Source organism: Choloepus didactylus, chromosome Y, assembly GCF_015220235.1.
Source record: "Choloepus didactylus isolate mChoDid1 chromosome Y, mChoDid1.pri, whole genome shotgun sequence".
NCBI lineage: Eukaryota > Metazoa > Chordata > Mammalia > Pilosa > Megalonychidae > Choloepus > Choloepus didactylus.
Window position 1 is genome coordinate 18,848,943 of NC_051335.1, and position 20,495 is coordinate 18,869,437.

The 20,495-nt window shown below is 40.2% G+C and overlaps 1 protein-coding gene across 2 annotated transcripts in view; it reads right to left on the minus strand.

Moving 5' to 3' along the window:
* The window catches only part of TAF1 (TATA-box binding protein associated factor 1), a 145,270-nt gene that overhangs the window by 64,889 nt on the left and 59,886 nt on the right, over nucleotides 1-20,495 (minus strand). For both annotated transcript variants that reach the window (XM_037822723.1, XM_037822722.1), the window contains exons 22-25: nucleotides 20,210-20,388; nucleotides 18,539-18,752; nucleotides 17,889-18,054; nucleotides 16,140-16,351 (exon numbers count right to left, since the gene is read on the minus strand). In XM_037822723.1, coding sequence (XP_037678651.1) covers nucleotides 16,140-16,351; nucleotides 17,889-18,054; nucleotides 18,539-18,752; nucleotides 20,210-20,388 — 771 coding nt within the window. The remainder of the gene's footprint in view (nucleotides 1-16,139; nucleotides 16,352-17,888; nucleotides 18,055-18,538; nucleotides 18,753-20,209; nucleotides 20,389-20,495) is intronic.

A 20,495-nucleotide genomic window follows, 5' to 3' on the forward strand; every position in this document is an offset into this window, starting at 1 on the left:
GGAATGTGTTTGTGACGGAAAGCAAAAAGGTTCTCAGAGATTAATAGGGTTACTTCAAAAGGACACAGGAGAGGAGGCAGGGCAAGATGGTGGCATAGAGAGGTGTAGAATATAGTTAGTCCTCCAGAGCAACTAGTAAATATCAGGAACAACTAGTACACAGTCTGGAACAACTGACGGGGGACATCCATGACTGGACACACATTGTATACCAGCCTGGAATGGGTGGAATGGCTCAAATTGCAGCATACAACCATAAGCAAAGCTCCCCAAAATATGGAGCTGGTGCCCCTTCTTCCTGTCCCCCAGCAGCAGAGAAGGCTGAAATGAAATACTTCCCTCTGAAAAAAAAAAGCTGGTTACCTGGAGCAAGGGAAAGAAACTCAACCAAACTTCAATTCTGGTTTTAATTAACAAATCTGGACTACTGAATACAAGCTACAAGCACAGATAGAACCCAGAGCAAACAGGAAAGGAATCTGAGGTTCCTCCCGGCAGAGAGGAGACGGGGCTGACGGGAAAAAAAAAAAACATAAATAATAAAAAAAAAAAAACAGAGGCTTTTGCAGATTGCTGAGTTCAGAGTACTGGAAAACAGCTGTGTGCCAAGAATAGGGGCACAGAGAACTGGGTACCAACACTGGTTGACCTGCAAAACTGGGGGGGCTGCGGGCTGGCTCTGCAAATGGGCTTTTGCTCTTTTTCCTTTTTTTCCTCTCATTCTAAGCAGCTCATTAGAGAAAGCCTCAGGAATTTTCAATTGTCAGCCGTTACCCATGGAAAGGTGGAGTTAACAGAGTCAGAAGACAAAGATGGTAACTCCCTAAAGGGTGTATCTTCCCTAAGAAAAGGGCGGGGGGGGGCAGCTCAAGTGGCTGCCCTCCCTTGGAGAATTCAGACACCAGAGCCTGGTGGGGACAAAAGCAAACCAGAAACAACTTAAGCTTGGCTTCTGACACCCTCAGCCCCTAGCCAGAACAGAATCCACTAAGAATTAAAGGGACCGCACCTCTTTACATCAGTGGGGAGCTGCAGGCTGACAAATGCCACCTGCTGGAAAGGACAGGAAAAGCACCAAGTGTAGAGGCTTCACAGGAAAGTCTGACAACCTTCTCCTCAGGGACACTTGATACTGAGTACATTTCCTCCTGAGACCTGGGCCCCTCTGGTCTGGGAAAATCTGACAGGTAATCAAGGAAACCAGGTGCCCAGACAGCAAAAATTTATGAGTTACATTAGGTAAAATGAATATATGGCCCAGGCAAAGGAACAAATCTATACTTCAAATGAAATACAGGAATTGAAACAACCAATTATTAATCAAACAAATCTCCTTAATCAATTAAAAATCAAATCAATGAGTTGAGGAAAGACATGGCAAAAGAGATGACGGATATAAAGATGACACTCAGTGAACATTAAGGAAGAACTCAAAAGTTTCAAAAAAAACAACTGGCAGAACTTATGGGAATGAAAGTTACAATACAAGAGATGAAAAACACAATGGAGACATAAATCAGCAGATCTCAAGAGGTGGAAGAAAGCACTGAGGAACTGGAGAACAAGACACCTAAGTCCTACACACAAAAGAACAGAAAGGGAAAAGAACTGAAAAATACAAGCAGGTCTCAGGGAACTGAATGACAACATGAAGTGCATGAATGCATGTGTCATCGGTGTTCCAGAAGAAGAAGAGAAGGGAAAAGGGGCAGAGACAATAATGGAGGAAATAATCACTGAAAATTTCCCATCTCTTATGAAAGACATAAAATTATACATCCAATAAGTGCAGCATACCCCAAACAGAACAGATCTGAACAGACCTATGCCAAACGCTTACTAATCAGATTATCAAATGTCAAAGACAAAGAGAGAATTCTGAAATCAGCAAGAGAAAAGCGAACCATCGCACACAAAGGAAGCTTGATAAGAGTATGTGCAGATTTCTCAGTAGAAACCATGGAGGCAAGAAGAACATGATATATTTAAAATAATGAAGGAGAAAAACTGCCAACCAGGAATTCTATTATCTGGCAAAACTGTCCTTCAAAAATGAGGGAGAGTTTAAAATATTCTCAAACATACACTGAGAGAGTTTGTGAACAAGATACCTGTCCCACAGGAAATACTAAAGGGAGCACTACAAGCAGATAGGAAAAGACAGGAGAGAGTTTTGGAGCACAGTATTGGGTGATAGTAGCACAACAATGTAAGTGCACTGAACAAAGATGACTGTGATTATGGTTGAAAGAGGAAGGTTAGCAGCACATAGGGCACCAGAAGGAAAGACAGAAGATAAAGACTGGGACTGTATAACTTAGTGAAACCTAGAGTGGTTAATGATTGTGATTACATGTACAAAAATGTTTCACATGAGGGAGAACAAACGAATGTCAACTTTTCAAGGTGTTAAAAATGGGGTGTATTGGGGAAAAAACGCAATAAATGCTGTGCCAGTTTCAATGTATTATGTCCCCCCAAACGCCATTATCTTTGATGTAATCTTGCAGGGCAGACATATTAGTGGGGATTAAGTTGGAACATTCGGATTAGGTTGTTTGCATGGAAATGTGCCCCACCCAACTGTAGGTGATAATTCTGATGAGATATTTCCATGGAGGCATGGCCCCACCCATTCAGGGTGGGCCTTGATCAGTGGAGCCATACAAATGAGCCGATGGGCAGAGGAACTTAGTGCAGCTGTGAGTGACATTTTGAAGAGGAACTACAGCCAAGAGGGACACTATGAAGAAAACACAGGAGCTGCAGATGAGACAGTTTGAAGATGGTCACTGAAAGCAGACTCTTGCTCTGGAGAAGCTGAGAGAGGACAAATATCCCAAATGCAACTAAGAGTGACATTTTTAAGGAACTGCAGCCACCATTTTGAAACCAGAACTCTGGAGCAGACGCCAGCCATGTGCTTCCAAGCTAACAGAGGTTTTCTGGACACCACTGGCCATCCTCCAGTGAAGGTACCTGATTGCTGATGTATGACCTTAGACGCTTTATGGCCTTAAGACTGTAACTGTGTAACAAAATAAACCCCTTTTTATAAAAGCCAATCCATTTCTGCTGTTTTGCATTCTGGCAGCATTAGCAAACTAGAACAAATGCAAACTAGTCTATAGTTAACAGTAACATTGTACTATGCTTCCATTAATTGTAACAAAGGCAATATACCAATGCTAAAGGTCTACACGAGTGGGATATAAGGAAGGGGCATGGGATTCTTGGCATTGGTGGTGTTGTCTGACTTTTTATTGTATTTTATTTTATTTCCCCTTTTCTTGCTTTTTAGCTGTCACTTTTTTTCTTTTTACTTTTTTCACCTATTCCTCTTTGTGGAAGAAGCAGAAATGTCCTTATATAGATTGTGCTGGTAAATACATAACTATGTGATTATACAGGGAACCACTGATCGTCTACTTAGGATGGAATGTATGGTGTATGAATAAAACTATCTAAAAATAAACAGAGGATAAAAGTGCTAGAGAAAATGTGGAGAAAGGGATGTACCTAATCACCGTCGGTGTGGGGAGAATGGTGCAGCCCATCTGGAGGGCAGTGTGGTAGTTCCACAGGAAGCAAAGCATGAGGTTGCCATATGGTCCTGCAACTTGGTTACTGGGTATATACTTGGAAGAACTGGAAAGAGGGACACAAATGGACATTCATACAGTAGGGATTATGGTGTCAGTATTTACGATCTGCAATGGATGGAGGTGGCCTAAGAGTACACCGACTGACGAATGGAATGATGAACTGTGGTATATATGTACAATGGAATATTGAGCTGCTACAAGGAGTGAACTGTGAGGTTAACGGACATTGAGGACAGTACAGTATATTGAGTGAAATAAACCAGAAATGAAAAGAAAAACATTATAATGCCTCACTAATATGGACTAACTAAAATGTGCCAACTCTGAGAATTGGATCTGAGAGCACAGGTTATCAGGGGAAGGCTTACTGTAAAGGTTCCTAGATGGTAAGCTCTTACAGCAGTCACATCCATTTCTGAGTTGTAATGGTTATTTCTAAATTCTGAAATGTTGAGCTCTTTGGTATATAATCTGGTTGGTCCCTGGAACTTTGGGTATCTGTGTGACACCTGAGATTCAGAGCCAGAGTCCAGCAGCTATGAATATCAGCATTACCTCATACAGCCAAAAAAAAAAAAAGAGTGAAAAAAAGAGATCAGACTTCAATTAGAGATATGAATGAAATGGACTTGGTTAGGACTAAGATAAATTAGACTGAAGGGTAAAGGACAATATTGACGGTGTTTTTAAAACTTCAACTTCTGTGTGAGACCAAAGGAAGAGATGTTTATTAGGTGCAAAATCTGTATTTTTTTAACACACTATATAATTTAACTTGTATGGTCAGTTTATTCAAACAACATAATTACATGCAACATTTAATAGGGAGTGAAATCTGGTTGGTTCGTACAGGTTAGTGTGAAGCCCCAACACATCCCAAAGTAATCTGGGCAGAGAATAAAGATGTACCTGCAAAGCCCCCTTGAGGGAGTGGGGGAAAATGTGGAAATATTAAATTTCCTCACCTGGGGAATTACTGATATTCTCACAAGCATTGGGGGCTACCAATTAAGAAGGCTGAGACTCCAATCTTCCCCTTATGAAGTTTGCTACAGCAAAGGAGAGGCTAAGACTACTTAAAATTGTGCCTAAGAGTCACCCCCCCAGAGAACCTCTTTTGTTCCTCAGATGTGGCCTTTCTCTAAGCCAACTCTGCAGGTAAACTCACTGCCCTCCCTCAATGTGGGACATGATTCCCAGGGGTGTAAATCTCTCTGGCAATGTTGGCCATGACTTGTGGGGATGAGCTTGGCCCTGGCATCACTGGATTGAGAAAGCCTTCTTGGACCAAATGGGGGAAGAAAAAGGAAACAAAGTAAAGTTTCAGTGGCTAAGAGATCTCAAATAGAGTTGAGACATCATTCTGGAGGATATTCTTATGTATTATATAGATATCCCTTTTTAGTTTTTAGTGTATAGGAAAAGACCTGAAACTGCTGAACTGCAACCTAGTAGCCTTTATTCTTGAAGACAACTGTATAACTATATAGCTTACACTGTGGGACTATGTGATTGTGAAAAGTCTGTGGCTCCCACTTCCTTCATATAGTATATGGACAGATGAATAGAAAAATGAGGACAAAATGTAAATGAATAATAGGGAGAGATGGGGGGAATGGGATGTTTTGGGTGTTCTTTTTTACATTAATTTTCATTCTTATTCTTTTGTGTGGTAATGAAAATGTTCAAAAATTGATTGCGGTGATGAATGTACAACTATATAAAGATACTGTGAACAACTGTTTCACCATTTGGATGATTGTATGGTATGTGAATATATTTCAATTAAAAAATGGTAAACGAAAAAAAAAAAGCAAACCAATTAAAGAACAAAGCAAGCAATTCTTAAGTCTATGGAAAAAACCCTGAAGGTGATATAATAAAGGAAATGTAATCACAGTACACTCTTTTGTTAATCAGCATACAGTCTTATATTTACTTACAATAATGAAAGTATTGAATATGACATCAACAAAAATTTTGATAATAAAAAAATTGAGGAGGCAGGGCAAGATGGCGGACTGGAGAGCTGTATGTTTTAGTTACTCCTACAGGAAAGTAGGTAGAAAGCCAGGAACTGCGTGGACCAGACACCACAGAGCAATCTGACTTAGGGCATACTTCATACAACACTCATGAAAACGTGGAACTGCCGAGATCAGCGAAATCTGTAAGTTTTTGTGGCCAGGGGACCCGCACCCCTTCCTGCCAGGCTCAGTCCCATGGGAGGAGGGGCTGTCAGCTCCAGGAAGGAGAAGGGAGAACTGCAGTGGCAGCCGTATCGGAAACTCATTCTACTGATCCAAACTCCAACCACAGATAGACCGAGACCAGACACCAGAGAATCTGAGAGCAGCCAGCCCAGCAGAGAGGAGACAGACATAGAAAAAAACAGCACGAAAAACTCCAAAATAAAAGCTGAGGATTTTTGGAGTTCTAGTGAACATAGAAAGGGGAAGGGCAGAGCTCAGGCCCTCAGGCTCATATGCAAATCCCAAAGAAAAGCTGATCTCTCTGCCCTGTGGACCTTTCCTTAATGGCCCTAATTGCTTTGTCTCTTAGCATTTCAATAACCCATTAGATCTGTGAGGAGGGCCCTTTTTGGTTTTCTTTTTTTTAATCCTTTTTTCTTTTTCTAAAACAATTACTCTAAGAAGCCCAATACAGAAAGCTTCAAAGACTTGCAATTTGGGCAGCTCAAGACAAGAGCAGAACTAAGAGAGCTCTGAGACAAAAGGCAATAATCCAGTGGCAGAGAAAATTCACTAAACACCACAACTTCCCAAGAAAACTGGGAGTCCGCTCACAGCCATCATTCTGGTGGACAGGAAACACTCCTGCCCATCGCCAGTCCCATAGCCCAGAACTGCCCCACAAACCCAGTGTGACGGAAGTGTTTCAAATAAAAGGCACACTCCACAAAACTGGGCGTGGACATTAGCCTTCCCTGCAACCTCAGCTAATTGTCCCAGAGTTGGGAAGGTGGAGCAGTGTGAATTAACAAAGCCCCATTCAGCCATCATTTCAGCAGACTGGGAGTCTCCCTACACAGCCCAGCAGCCCAGAACCGCCCTGGGGGTACGGCATTCACCTGTGACATAGCACAGTCATCCCTCAACAGAGGACCAGGGGTGCACGGCCTGGAAGAGGGACCCACCTGCAAGTCTCAGAAGCCATAAGCCAATACCAAGAACTTGTGGGTCAGTGGCAGAGACAAACTGTGGCAGGACTGAACTGAAGGATTAGACTATTACAGCAGCTTTAAAACTCCAGGATCACCAAGGAGATTTGATTGTTACAGCCACCCCCCCTCCGACAGCCCAGAAACACGCCCCATATACAGGGCAGGCAACACCAACTACACACGCAAGCTTGGTACACCAATTGGACCCCACAAGACTCACTCCCCCACTCACCACAAAGGCAAAGCAGGGGAGAACTGGCTTGTGGAAAACAGGTGGCTTGTGGATGCCACCTGCTGGTTAGTTAGAGAAAGTGTATTCCACCAAGCTGTAGATCTGATATATTAGAGATAAGGACTTCAATTGGTCTACTAATCTTCAAAGAACCCTATCAAGTTCAGTAAATACCAAGAAGCCAAAAACAACAGAAAATTATAAAGCATATGAAAAAACCAGACAATATGGATAACCCAAGCACAAGCACCCAAATCAAAAGATCAGAAGAGACACAGCACCTACAGCAGCTACTCAAAGAACTAAAGATGAACCATGAGACCATAGTATGGGATACAAAGGATATCAAGAAGACCCTAGAAGAGCATAAAGAAGACACTGCAAGACTAAATAAAAAAATAGATGATCTTATGGAAATTAAAGAAACTGTTGACCAAATTAAAAAGGTTCTGGACCCTCATAGTACAAGACTAGAGGAAGATGAACAACGAATCAGTGACCTGGAAGATGACACAATGGAAAATGAAAGCATAAAAGAAAGAATGGGGAAAAAAATTGAAAAAATCGAAACGGACCTCAGGGATATGATAGATAATATAAAATGTCTGAATATAAGACTCATTGGTATTCCAGAAGGGGAAAAGGGTAAAGGTCTAGGAAGAGTATTCAAAGAAATTGTTAGAGAAAACTACCCAAATCTTCTAAACACCATAAATACACAAATCATAAATGCCCAGCGAACTCCAGATAGAATAAATTCAAATAAACCCACTCCGAGACATATTCTGATCACACTGTCAAACACGGAAGAGGAGTAAGTTCTGGAAGCAGCAAGAGAAAAGCAATTCACCACATACAAAAGAAACAGCATAACACTAAGTAGTGACTACTCAGCAGACACCATGGAGGCAAGAAGGCAGTGGCATGATATATTTAAAATTCTGAGTGAGAAAAATTTCCAGCCAAGAATACTTTATCCAGCAAAACTCTCCCTCAAATTTGAGGGAAAGCTTAAATTTTTCATAGACAAACAAATGCTGAGAGAATTTGCTAACAAGAGACCTGCCCTACTGGAGATACTAAAGGGAGCCCTACAGACAGAGAAACAAAGAAAGGACAGAGAGACTTGGAGAAAGGTTCAGTACTAAAGAGATTCGGTATGGATACAATAAAGGATATTAATAGAGAGAGGGAAAAAATATATATGACAAACATAAACCAAAGGATAAGATGGCTGATTCAAGAAATGCCTTCACGGTTATAACATTGAATGTAAATGGATTAAACTCCCCAATTAAAAGATACAGATTCGCAGAATGGATCAAAAAAAATGAACCATCAATATATTGCATACAACAGACTCATCTTAGACACAGGGACACAAAGAAATTGAAAGTGAAAGGATGGAAAAAAATATTTCATGCAAGCTACAGCCAAAAGAAAGCAGGTGTAGCAATATGAATCTCAGATAAAATAGACTTTAAATGCAGGGATGTTTTAGGAGACAAAGAAGGCCACTACATACTAATAAAAGGGGCAATTCAACAAGAAGAAATAACAATTGTAAATGTCTATGCACCCAATCAAGGTGCCACAAAATACATGAGACAAACAGTGGCAAAACTAAAGGAAGCAATTGATGTTTCCACAGTAATTGTGGGAAACTTCAACACATCACTCTCTCCTATATACAGATCAACCAGACAGAAGACCGATAAGGAAATTGAAAACCTAAACAATCTGATAAATGAATTTGATTTAACAGACATATACAGAACATTACATCGCAAATCACCAGGATACACATACTTTTCTAGTGCTTATGGAATTTTCTCCAGAATAGATCATATGCTGGGACATAAAACAAGCCTTAATAAATTTAAAAAGATTGAAATTAGTCAAAGCACATTCTCTGACCACAAAGGAATACAATTAGAAGTCAATAACCATCAGAGACTTAGAAAATTCACAAATACCTGGAGGTTAAACACACTCCTAAAGAATCAGTGGGTTAAAGAAGAAATAGCAAGAGAAATTGCTATATAGAGAGAGACGAATGGAAATGAGAACACAACATACCAAAACCTATGGGATGCAACAAAAGCAGTGCTGAGGGGGAAATTTATAGCACTAAACACATATATTAAAAAGGAAGAAAGAGTCAAAATCAAAGAACTAATGGATCAACTGAAGAAGCTAGAAAATGAACAGCAAACCAATCCTAAACCAAGCCGTCTATCACAGGATTTACCCTTGGGAAGACTGCTGCTGCAAAGGAGAGGCTAGGCCTCCCTACAATTGTGCCTAAGAGCCTCCTCCCGAATGCCTCTTTGTTGCTCAGATGTGGCCCTCTCTCTCTACCTAAGCCAACTTGAAAGGTGAAAGCACTGCCCTCCCCCCTACGTGGGATCAGACACCCAGGGGAGTGAATCTCCCTGGCAAAGTGGAATATGACTCCCAGGGAGGAATGTAGACCTAGCATCGTGGGACGGAGAACATCTTCTTGACCAAAAGGGGGATGTGAAAGGAAGTGAAATAAGCTTCAGTGGCAGAGAGATTCCAAAAGGAGCCGAGAGGTCACTCTGGTGGGCACTCTTACACACAATTTAGACAACCCTTTTCAGGTTCTAAAGAATTGGCGTAGCTAGTGGTGGATACCTGAAACTATCAAACTACAACCCAGAACCCATGAATCTCGAAGACAATTGTATAAAAATGTAGTTTATGAGGGGTGACAATGCGATTGGGAAAGCCATAAGGACCACACTCCACTTTGTCTAGTTTATGGATGGATGAGTAGAAAAATAGGGGAAGGAAACAAACAGACAGACAGACAAAGGGACCTAGTGTTCTTTTTTACTTCAATTGTTCTTTTTCACTTTACTTATTATTCTTGTTATTTTTGCATGTGTGCTAATGAAGGTGTCAGGGATTGATTTAGGTGATAAATGTACAACTATGTAATGGTACTGTGAACAACTGAATGTACGATTTGTGTGACTGCGTGGTATGTGAATATATCTCAATAAAATGAAGATTAAAAAAATTGATTGTGTTGATGAATGCACAACTATATAATTGTACTGTGAACAATCAATTATACACCATGGATGACCATATGGTATGTGAATATATCTCAGTAAAACTGAATTAAGGAGAGGACCTAAGATGGCGGCTAGGAGAAAGAGGGTAAAAAAACACCTCCGTGAAAAACACTAGATAAAAGCCAGAAAATGACCCAGAACACCAGTTCCAGCAATGCACCAGCTGGCCAAGGTCTGCTAAAACCACAGGGACCATGTACTTGGTGAAACCGGGAGTCACCGTTCTGAAATGAGTGAGTAAGCCTGCTGAATGTCTGGCAGCCATGCTGCTCTGTGGGAAAACTGTGGGTTGGTGTTTGGAGGCAGACTAGTTCTTTTTTTAAAAAACCCAACAGGAGCTGCAGATATGGTAATGAGTACCGCACAGTGAAGGGCAGCAGCAACAGGCTCTGTGAACGCCTCAGTATCTGGCGTGGAAGATAGCCTTTCACACACCTGCTGCTAACTGTTTCAGAGTGAGGCAGGCAAAGGGGAGCCAAAAGGGGGAAACAACCGCTCCCTTGCAGCCATCTTCCCGGAGGGCAGAGAACGCTCCTGCCTGGCGCCGGAGCCAAGCTCAGAGCTGCGCCAAAAGACCCATTGCGACGGAAAGTGTTTCCAGCAACATGGGCACATGACACAGTATCAGGAGTGGACAATAGCTGTTTGCACACCCACAGCTAACTGTCCCAGAGCTGGGAAGGTGGAGTTGTGTGAAAGAGGGAAATTAACAAGCCCAATACAGCCATCCTTACAGCAGGCTGGGAACACACCTACACGGCCCATCAGCCCAGAACTTCCCTTGACGGACGGTGCGCACTGTGGCATAGCACAACCTTCCCTCAGCAGAGGCCCTAGAAGGGCATGGCTTAGAAGAAATCCCAGGGACTATAGGCCAATACCAAGGACTTGCGGGTCAGTGGCAGAGATGATCTGTGGCGAGACTGAGCTGAAGGTTTAGACTCTTGCAACAGCCTTAAATGTCCAGGAACACCTGGGAGATTTGATTATTAAAGCTGCCCTCCCTCCCTAATTGCTCAGACACACACCCCACATTCAGAGAGGACAGCACCAACAACACACCCAAACTTGGTGCACCAGTTGGACTCCACAAGAATCAGACCCCCACACACCACAAAGACAAAGATGGGGAGAAATGACTTGAGGGGAATAGGTGACTCGCGGACGCCATCTGCTGGTTACTTAGAGAAAGTATGCACCATCAAGCTGTAGATCTGACAAATTAGAGACTCATCTTTGAATAATCCTACATATCCTAAAAGAACCCTATCAAGTAAAGCAAATGCCAAGGGGCTAAAAACAACAGAAAATTTTAAAGTATATGAAAAAAGCGGACGATATGGATAACCCAACCCAAACATTCAAATCAAAAGATTAGAGGAGACACAGTACTTGGAGCAATTAATCAAAGAACTAAAGACAAACAATGAGAGCATGGCACAGGACATAAAGGACATGAAGAAGTGCATGGCACAGGACATAAAGGACATGAAGAAGACCCTAGAAGAGCATAAAGAAGAAACTGCAAGAGTAAATTAAAAAATAGATGCTCTTATGGAAATAAAAGAAACTGCTGACCAAATTAAAAAGATTCTGGATACTCATAGTACAAGACTAGTGGAAGCTAAACAACAAATCAGCGACCTTGAGGACCACAGAACGGAAAATGAAAGAACAAAAGAAAGAACGGGGAAAAAAATTGAAAAAATCAAAATGGACCTCAGGGATATGACAGATAAAATCAAACATCCAAATATAGGACCATTGGTGTCCCAGAAGGGGAAGAGAAGGGTAAAGGTCTAGAAAGTGTATTCAAAGAAATTGTTGGGGAAAACTTTCCAAATCTTCCACACAATATAAATACACAAAGCATAAATGCCCAGCAAACTCCAAATAGAATAAATCCAAATAAACCCACTCCGAGACATATTCTGATCAGACTGTCAAATACTGAAGAGAAGGAGCAAGTTCTGAAAGCAGCAAGAGAAAAGCAAGTCACCACATACAGAGGAAACAACATAAGGCTAAGTAGTGACTACTCAGCAGCCACCATGGAGCTGAGAAGGCAGTGGCATGACATATTTAAAATTCTGAGAAGTTTCCAACCAAGAATACTTTATCCAGCAAAGTTCTCCTTCAAATTTGAGGGAGAGCTTAAATTTTTCACAGACAAACAAATGCTGAGAGATTTTGCTAATAAAAGACCTGCCCTACTTCAGATACTACAGGGAGCCCTACCAACAGAGAAAACAAAGAAAGGAGAGAGAGAGAGATGGAGAAAGGGTCAGGACTAAACAGACTCAATATTGGTTCATTAAAGGACAATAACAGAGAGGGAAAAAATGTATCTGACAAACATAAACCAAAGGATAGGATGGCTGATTCAAGAAATGCCTTCACAGTAATAACGTTGAATATAAATGGGTTAAACTCCCCTATTGAAAGACACAGATTGGCGGAACTGATCAAAAAATATGAACCATCAATATGCTGCACACAAGAGACTCATCTTAGACACAGGGACACAAAGAAATTGAAAGTGAAAAGATGGAACAAATATTTCATGAAAGCTACAGCCAAAAGAAAGCAGGTGTAGCAATATGAATCTCAGATAAAATAGACTTTAAATGCAAGGATGTTATGAGAGACAAAAAAGGCCACTACATACTAATAGAAGGGGCAATTCAACAAGAAGAAATAACAATCGTAAATGTTTATGCACCCAATCAAGGTGCCACAAAATACATGAGACAAACACTGGCAAAACTAAAGAAAACAATGGATGGTTTCCACAATAATTGTGGGAGACTTCAACACATTACTTTTTTTATAGATAGATCAACCAGACAGAAAACCAGTAGGGAAACTGAAAACCTAAACAATCGGATAAATGAATTAGATTTAACAGACACATATAGAACATTACATGCCAAATCACCAGGATACACATTCTTCTCTAGGGATCATGCAACTTTTTCCAGAATAGACATATGCTGGGACATAAAACAAGCCTCAATAAATTAAAAAAAAATTGAAATTCTTCAAAGCACATTCTGTGACCACAATGGAATACAATCAGAAGTCAATAACAATCAGAGACTTAGAAAATTCACAAACACCTGGAGCTTTAACAACATACTCCTAAAAAATGGTTTATAACATAGAATGTAGGGGAAGTAGTGATAGAGAGCAATTGGTAAAGGGGGAACAATAACCCAACAAGAACAGATAAGCTATTGTGGGTGAGCTTAACATTCTGGGAATGCCCAGGAATGACTATGGTTTGTTAATTTCTGCTGGGTGTGGTGGGAACAAGTTCACAGAAATGTTGCTATATTGGGTTATTTTCTTGGGGTAGAGTAGGAACATGCTGGACTCCCTTGTTATGGTTTGAAATTTTTTTTATTGTATGTTAAAAAAATTTATTTTGATATAGTTGATTTATAAAAAAAGAATTGAAAAAAAAAAACAATGAAAAAAATATGCAGAGTCCCCTTGAGGAGCTGGTGGAGAATGCAGGGTTGTTGGACTCCCCCACCTCGATGGTTGCTGATGTGCTCACAGACATAGGGGACTGGTGGTTTGATGGGCTGAGCCCTCTACCACAGGACCTGCCCTTGGGAAAACTGTTGCTGCAAAGGAGAGGTTGGCCACCCTACAATTGTGCCTAAGAGCCTTCTCCCGAATGCCTTTTTGTTGCTCAGATGTGGCCCTCTCTCTCTAGCTAAGCCAACTTGGCAGGTGAAATCACTGCCCTCCCCGCTACATGGGATCTGACACCCAGGGGACTGAATCCCCCTGGCAACGCGGAATGTGACTCCTGGGGAGGAATCTAGACCCGGCATCATGGGATGGAGAACATCTTCTTGACCAAAATGGGGATGTGAAAGGAAATGAAATAAGCTTCAGTGGCTGAGAGATTACAAAAGGCGCCAAGAGGTCACTCTGGTGGGCACTTTTACGCACAATATAGACAACCCTTTTTAGGTTCTAATGAACTGGAATAGCTAGCAGTAAATACCTGAAACCACAAAACTACAACCCCAAACCCATGAATCTTGAAGACAACTGTATAAAAATGTAGCTTATGAGAGGTGACAATGGGATTGGGAAAGCCATATGGACCATACTACCCTTTGTCTCATTTATGGATGGATGGGTAGAAAAATGGGGGAAGGAAAAAAAACTGGAGAAAAAGGAACCCAGAACTTTAATTGTTCTTTCTCACTTTAATTTTTATTATTATTTTTGCGTGTGTGGTAATCAAAAATTTTGGTGATGAATGCACAATTATATAATGGTACTGTAAACAACTGAATGTACGCTTTGTTTTGTATGACTGCATGGTATGTAAATATATCTCAATAAATATGAATAAAAAATTGAATTAAAAATAAAAGGCCACAGGATCTGGCTTGAAATATCAAATTTTGGACAACATGAGCATCAAAAAGGGTAATGATGTTAATGGATTATAACACATTAAATTTACAAAAGAAAGAGTTTCAGAATCCATGGTAATACTCAAAAAAAAGGGAGGGGAAGCTCTTATTTACAGAAGAATGCCCACTAAAATAAAAAATCTCCACTTTGCAACCCCCAATATAATAATGGAGTCAGGCAATGATTATTGATGGATGCTAAAAACCACTGAGAGGAAGACTGTTAGGGAACAGAATATTCAGTTACTGTCCCACATATTAATTACAAAATGAAAAACATACCTTCAGCATAAAGAGGATGTGGGGATCATCAATTTAATAAGATGATCGAAAGAATGGGACAACCTGGCATTACGTGTCTCCTGATGTGGTGCAGTAAATACGTAACGTCACCTATGTAATATTTAAACACTATGTAATATTAAACATTATGTAGCATTAAACATTTAATCTAAATCTAATCAATGAGAAAATCAGGCTAATCCAAAATGCAGGCTATTTTATGAGACAACTGGCCTAGACTCCTCAAAAAATTCAGTATCTATTATATAATACAAAAAAAGGGGTGGGGGGGGAGGTATGTGACCACATATCTACATAGAAAGACCAAAAAACTTAACCAAATTTAATGTTTGAACTGAGACTGAATCCTAAATTGGTGGGGAGAGGATAGGATGGGGTTGGCAATAAAAGACATTATTGAGACATCCTGGAAATCTGAATAGGGACTGAATATTAGATATCACTGAATTAATCCTAATTTTCTTACATGTGATAACAGTATCATGTTATTATGTCCTTATTCTTAGGAGATGTGTGTGCTAAAGAATTAGGAATAAAATGTCACGGTGCCTGCAACTTACTTTCAATGAATTCAGCAAAAAAAAAGTTTTAGAAAGATAATGATGAAGCAAATGTGGCAAAATATTACTAATTGCTGAATTTAGGTGAAGAGTAGTACACTCTTATTCTTTCAATTTTCATATAGCTTTGCAATTTTCAAACTAAGTTAGGGAAAAAAGATATTTAAATTAAAAACTCCAGCATCTATTAACTCTGAGGATGAGGAACAGGTACAAGCATAGTGTATATATCTCCTTAATCTTTCTAGTTGATTTATTATTAGAACATTCTTTGAGGTTAAGGATGTTATAAATATTATGAGTGTCTGGAGGTAGAACAGGCAGAAGGAATTAATATTTACTGAGCACCTACTAGGCCAGGCACTATACTACACATGCTTCATATGTGCTCTCTCTCATTTTGCTTTCTTACGTACCCTGGTAAGGGTGGTTTTAGTCCCTTTTTGTATATAAGAAAACAGACTCAGAAAAGCCAGGTAGCATGTCCAAGGGCAAGTGATAGAGCTCTAAAGAGCACTCTATGACCAGGGACTGTGGTTTTCATTACTGGAAACAATTACTGAGGAAAACCCATTCATGTTCCCACACCCTCAGTTTCACTTTAACAAAACATATCCACCCGTTATCTACTCCCTACCTCAGCCACCCATTAACATTGAAGACGTCCAAAAGATCTCTCCTGTAGCACTTCCCGTCTGCTATCCCTTACCTCTCAATTAGCTGTTTCCCCAGGACAATCTTGGTCCCTTCGACCTTGATGAGTTCTTCATTATCATTATGAATGACTGTCTTTTCCAACTCCTCCTCCTGCTCCTCTGTCATGGCAACAGGGTTGGAGGGTGGAGCATTTGTTTGATAATAGAGGGGACAGAATTTGTTTGTCCTCATGTGTCCAATGGCCCCACAGGCCCCACATTTCAGCTGCAAAAGTAAAAGTATCGTAAGAAATACATACAAGACAGGAGAGAAACAAGGGCAGTCTCAGAACTTTTGCTCTAATAGAAGTCTTATGCATCTAACAATCATAAACCACCAGACACAAGTACATATATGGGAATGACGCATTAAAAATAAAATGATGAAAATAAGACTGTAAGCTTTATATCAATGTTAATGTTCTTGAACTTGTTAACTGTACTTAAGGGGATTACATAAGTGACTACCCTTGTTCTTAGGAAATGTACATGTAAGTGTTCAAGGAGCATGAAGTATATAAGCTACTCTCAAATGTGCAGAAAATAGATTGACTTATAAATAGATGGCATGATACAGCAAATGTGGTAAAATGTTAAAACTGGTGGATTTGGGTATCTTGGGGGAGGTCTATATTGGAATTCTCTGTAGGGGTTTTGTATTATTTTTCCAACTGTCCTGTAAGTTTGAAATTATTTCAAAGTAAAAACTTTAAAGAAAAAAAATATGAAATTCAGACTTGAACATTTCTTTAAAAATAAAGCAAAGAAGAAAAGAGAGAGGATTTCCACCCAAATCTGAATATGAACTATGAAAATATTAAATAGGCAAGAGAAAGGCTGTTGGAAACCCAAGCCTGCATTTAGCACCTATCAAGCAGAAGTCACTGGACAAAAGTGCATATATGAAAAAGACACACTAAAAATAAAATGAGGAATATAGACTGTAAGCTTTGTATCAATGTCAGCCATCATGGGTGTGTATTCCCAGCCCAAGTCCCAAATCAAAACAAGCAAAAGGCTCAATGACATTAAGTCTCCTCCTCAGTTTTGTAACTGAGCAGTTGTGGTATCCTAGACCTCAGTTTCATCTGTAAAATGGGGTCAATATTGTATCATACTTAAACACTTAATGGCTTCAGTACATGTTAACAACAGCTCTTTACTTTTTTGAGTAATTTATAGTGTATAAAGTACCTTCCATACATTAGATCATTTAATACAGTGTGAGACATTTTATAGAAGAGAAAACAAGTTTGTGGAGGTTAAAGTCACAGAGCTGTTAAGTGGCAGAACTTAACTCTAGATCTTCTGTCTCAAAGTTTATGGCTCTTTCCACTGTAGTACAATTGCCTCATGTAATGGCGTATTTTACAGTTAAGAGTGCACAGGAACATCTGGAATCCCTAAAGTTATACAAAGCAACCTGTGTTGTTTTATTTTTGTTGCTTCTGTTAATATGTTCTTTGTTAAAATAAGATGTGTATATATGTAAATATGTGAATGTACATGTAAAAAAACAAAGCACCAAACCTATCTCACCTCCTAGAAAATGTAAAATGACACCCAATGAGAACCTGATTGGGCCTGATTTTGTTGGTACCACTCACACTAGTACTGACAGCACCCAAATAGCTATGTCAATTCAAACCAGCTTTCAACAACACTGCCCTCATTCCCAATAATGGAGGATACCAAAAGCTAAGGGAAAAGGAATGCTTTCTTTCCTTGCTTTGTTAACTGTGATCACGCTACATTATATTTACTTTTAGGTCAGGACGCTCTTTCATTTTTTTAGGCTTCTTCTCAGGAGGACCCTTAAGCTTCTCCTTTTCCTGGTTCCGCTTAAGCCTCCTCAGTTGCTCTTGGATTCTTCGCCGTTCTTTTCGCATCTCTTCTCGATGCTGTTCATCAAAAAGGGCAAATTTTCGACTAAGTAACAGGGAAAAAAAAAATCACAGGACCATAAGCAAAGCCAAACCAAGAAGACTGTCCTGATAGCTAAAACCTCAGAGCTAAAGGCATCTATACAAACTGAAATAAACGGGGTTGCCTGCCATTCACATAACCCCAACTCATCAGCCCATTTGCATAGATATCCCTCTCAGAATGAGAAGTTATGAGTAATCCCTAAGATTTTTGCAAACCAACCAATCACAATGAAAAAGGACCTAAGTGGAACTGAAAACATACCTTTACTTTCCAGTAAATTTTAAATTCTCCCTGTGATTTGACTGTTCAAATCCAAACCATCTAAAGGAAAGATGGTTCTCAATTAAGGCAGACTGTATAGAATCCTGTCACTAGAACTCAAGCACTCACCCCCCACATCCCACCCTTCCCCACCATTATAATCACTCTCCTTATAATCTGGAAAGTGGTAAACTAAAAGACAACCCCCAACCTACATACTCACATAAATTCCTCATCTTTTGTGGTCCGTATGCACACATAAGCATCAATGACAGCTGGCTTTCGGACTGTCTCACAGCGAACATACTCTTTCCCCTCCTCATCACGAAACGTGCGGTAAATTTTGAGACAGCGGCCAGTGGCAGAAGAATTAAGGCTAGTCACAGAAGCTGTGTCATCATCTCCGTGATTATTTCCTGATGCTGCTGAGCCTGCTGCTGCAAGGGAGAAAGATTTCCAAGCATTCTCCCTATCATCCAGTCATTTTTTTAGGGTTGAGTGGAAACCTCAAAACTCATCATGTCACAAAATATGGTTTTACAGAAAGCATGAAAGTCACCTCTAGCCCCAGAGTACAGTGATCTGTCCTTTATGGACTTCATTTTACTAGGGCCAATTTTCCTGTTTTCACAAGTACAAAAAGTTCTCAAAGAACCTCAAAGAACTACACGTTTGCAATAGTGGATGGAAGAATAGTGTTCTGATTCCTCTGAACAAAAGGAAAAGGGGAAAGTCCAAGCAGGAATTAGTTGATGATTACATTAAAGAAAAGCACCCAGAGAGAAAAATGGTATCACAGAAACATGTCCAGAGTCTTAAGGCCTAGAGTATGTTTCTCAAACTTTAATATGAATAGGAATCACCTGGGGATCTTGGTAAACTAAAGATCCTAATTCAGTACATCTGGAGTAAGGCTCAAGATTCTGCATTTCTAACAAGCTCCCATATGATATAGATACTGCTGATCCAGGATCACACTTGGAATAACAACCAAGACCTAAAGAATCACATTGGTGGAAGGCTGTATCACAACCTCTTTATAATAAAGAACAAAGAAATTACACAAAGCTTCCACAGAGAGGAAAAAAACACAAGAAAGACGATTGGGAATGAGAACAATCATTCAAATATAAATCTTCATTCAGCCCTTATCCTCTCTCAGCATCTGGATCCAGACTTTCAACTTTATGCTTGACATCCACATTGGGAAGTGTCACAGGGACCTCAAAACTCAACAGGTCTCAAACATATTGCCCCCCTTCCTAAACCTGCTTCTGTCTCTGTATTTCTCTTCTTTCATCATTAGTAACACCATATTTCTAGCAATTCCAGAATGAAATCCTGATTTTCCCCTCTTCTCATTCCTATGTCCATATCCCAGCCCAGGTCAGACCTTCGTCATCTCCAGCCCCAACTTCTGCAGTTTTTGGTGGTGATTCTTTACTCTTTTTAGGGTCTAAGACTCCTTTGAAAATCTTCTGAAATTCATGGCTCTTTACCCCAGAAAATGCACATTTACACAGAATTTTACAAGCAATTTCAAGGGGTTCAAGGACAACCCCAAAATTTTGTCCACTCATTCCATATTGAAAACTCTTTCCCCTTTAGGATGAATGCACAGAAAGCTCGCTTGAAGTGTTAGTACTGCTATACTTGCTTCGCCAGGCACCTGATACAGACTAGAGGCAGTAATGAAATAGCAAAATCTCTTCAACCTATCTAAGAGAAACCCATAGTCCAGTTCACAGAGATTTTTGTACCTCATCTATAGTCTTCTCTACACTCATCCCCTACTTCTGCTGCCTCCAGCTTTGCTCAGTGGTCTGCAGTTCTTTTTCACACTCCTTTTTGATCCTTCTCTTTGTCTGTCAAGCCACTACCCCTCACCCCTCACCTAGTAGCATCCACTGTAGTTCCTTTCGCTCCTGCTCCTCCTGTTCACATGACAACTGAGAGCTGGTTTTCTTGTTCTGCAACATGTTCTCGATGTTCTTTCCCATTTCTTCAAAGTCACTGTCTTCAGCTGAACTGCTATCTGTGTCAGTTGACAACACTTCAGTTGATGATAAAACCCTAAAAAAAGAAAACACTAATGTTAAATTAAGACCAAGGGAAAAACAAAAGTGTAGAAAGAGCTTAAGAAACACGGTTGCAGGCAAGAATAAGAAATTGGTAAATCT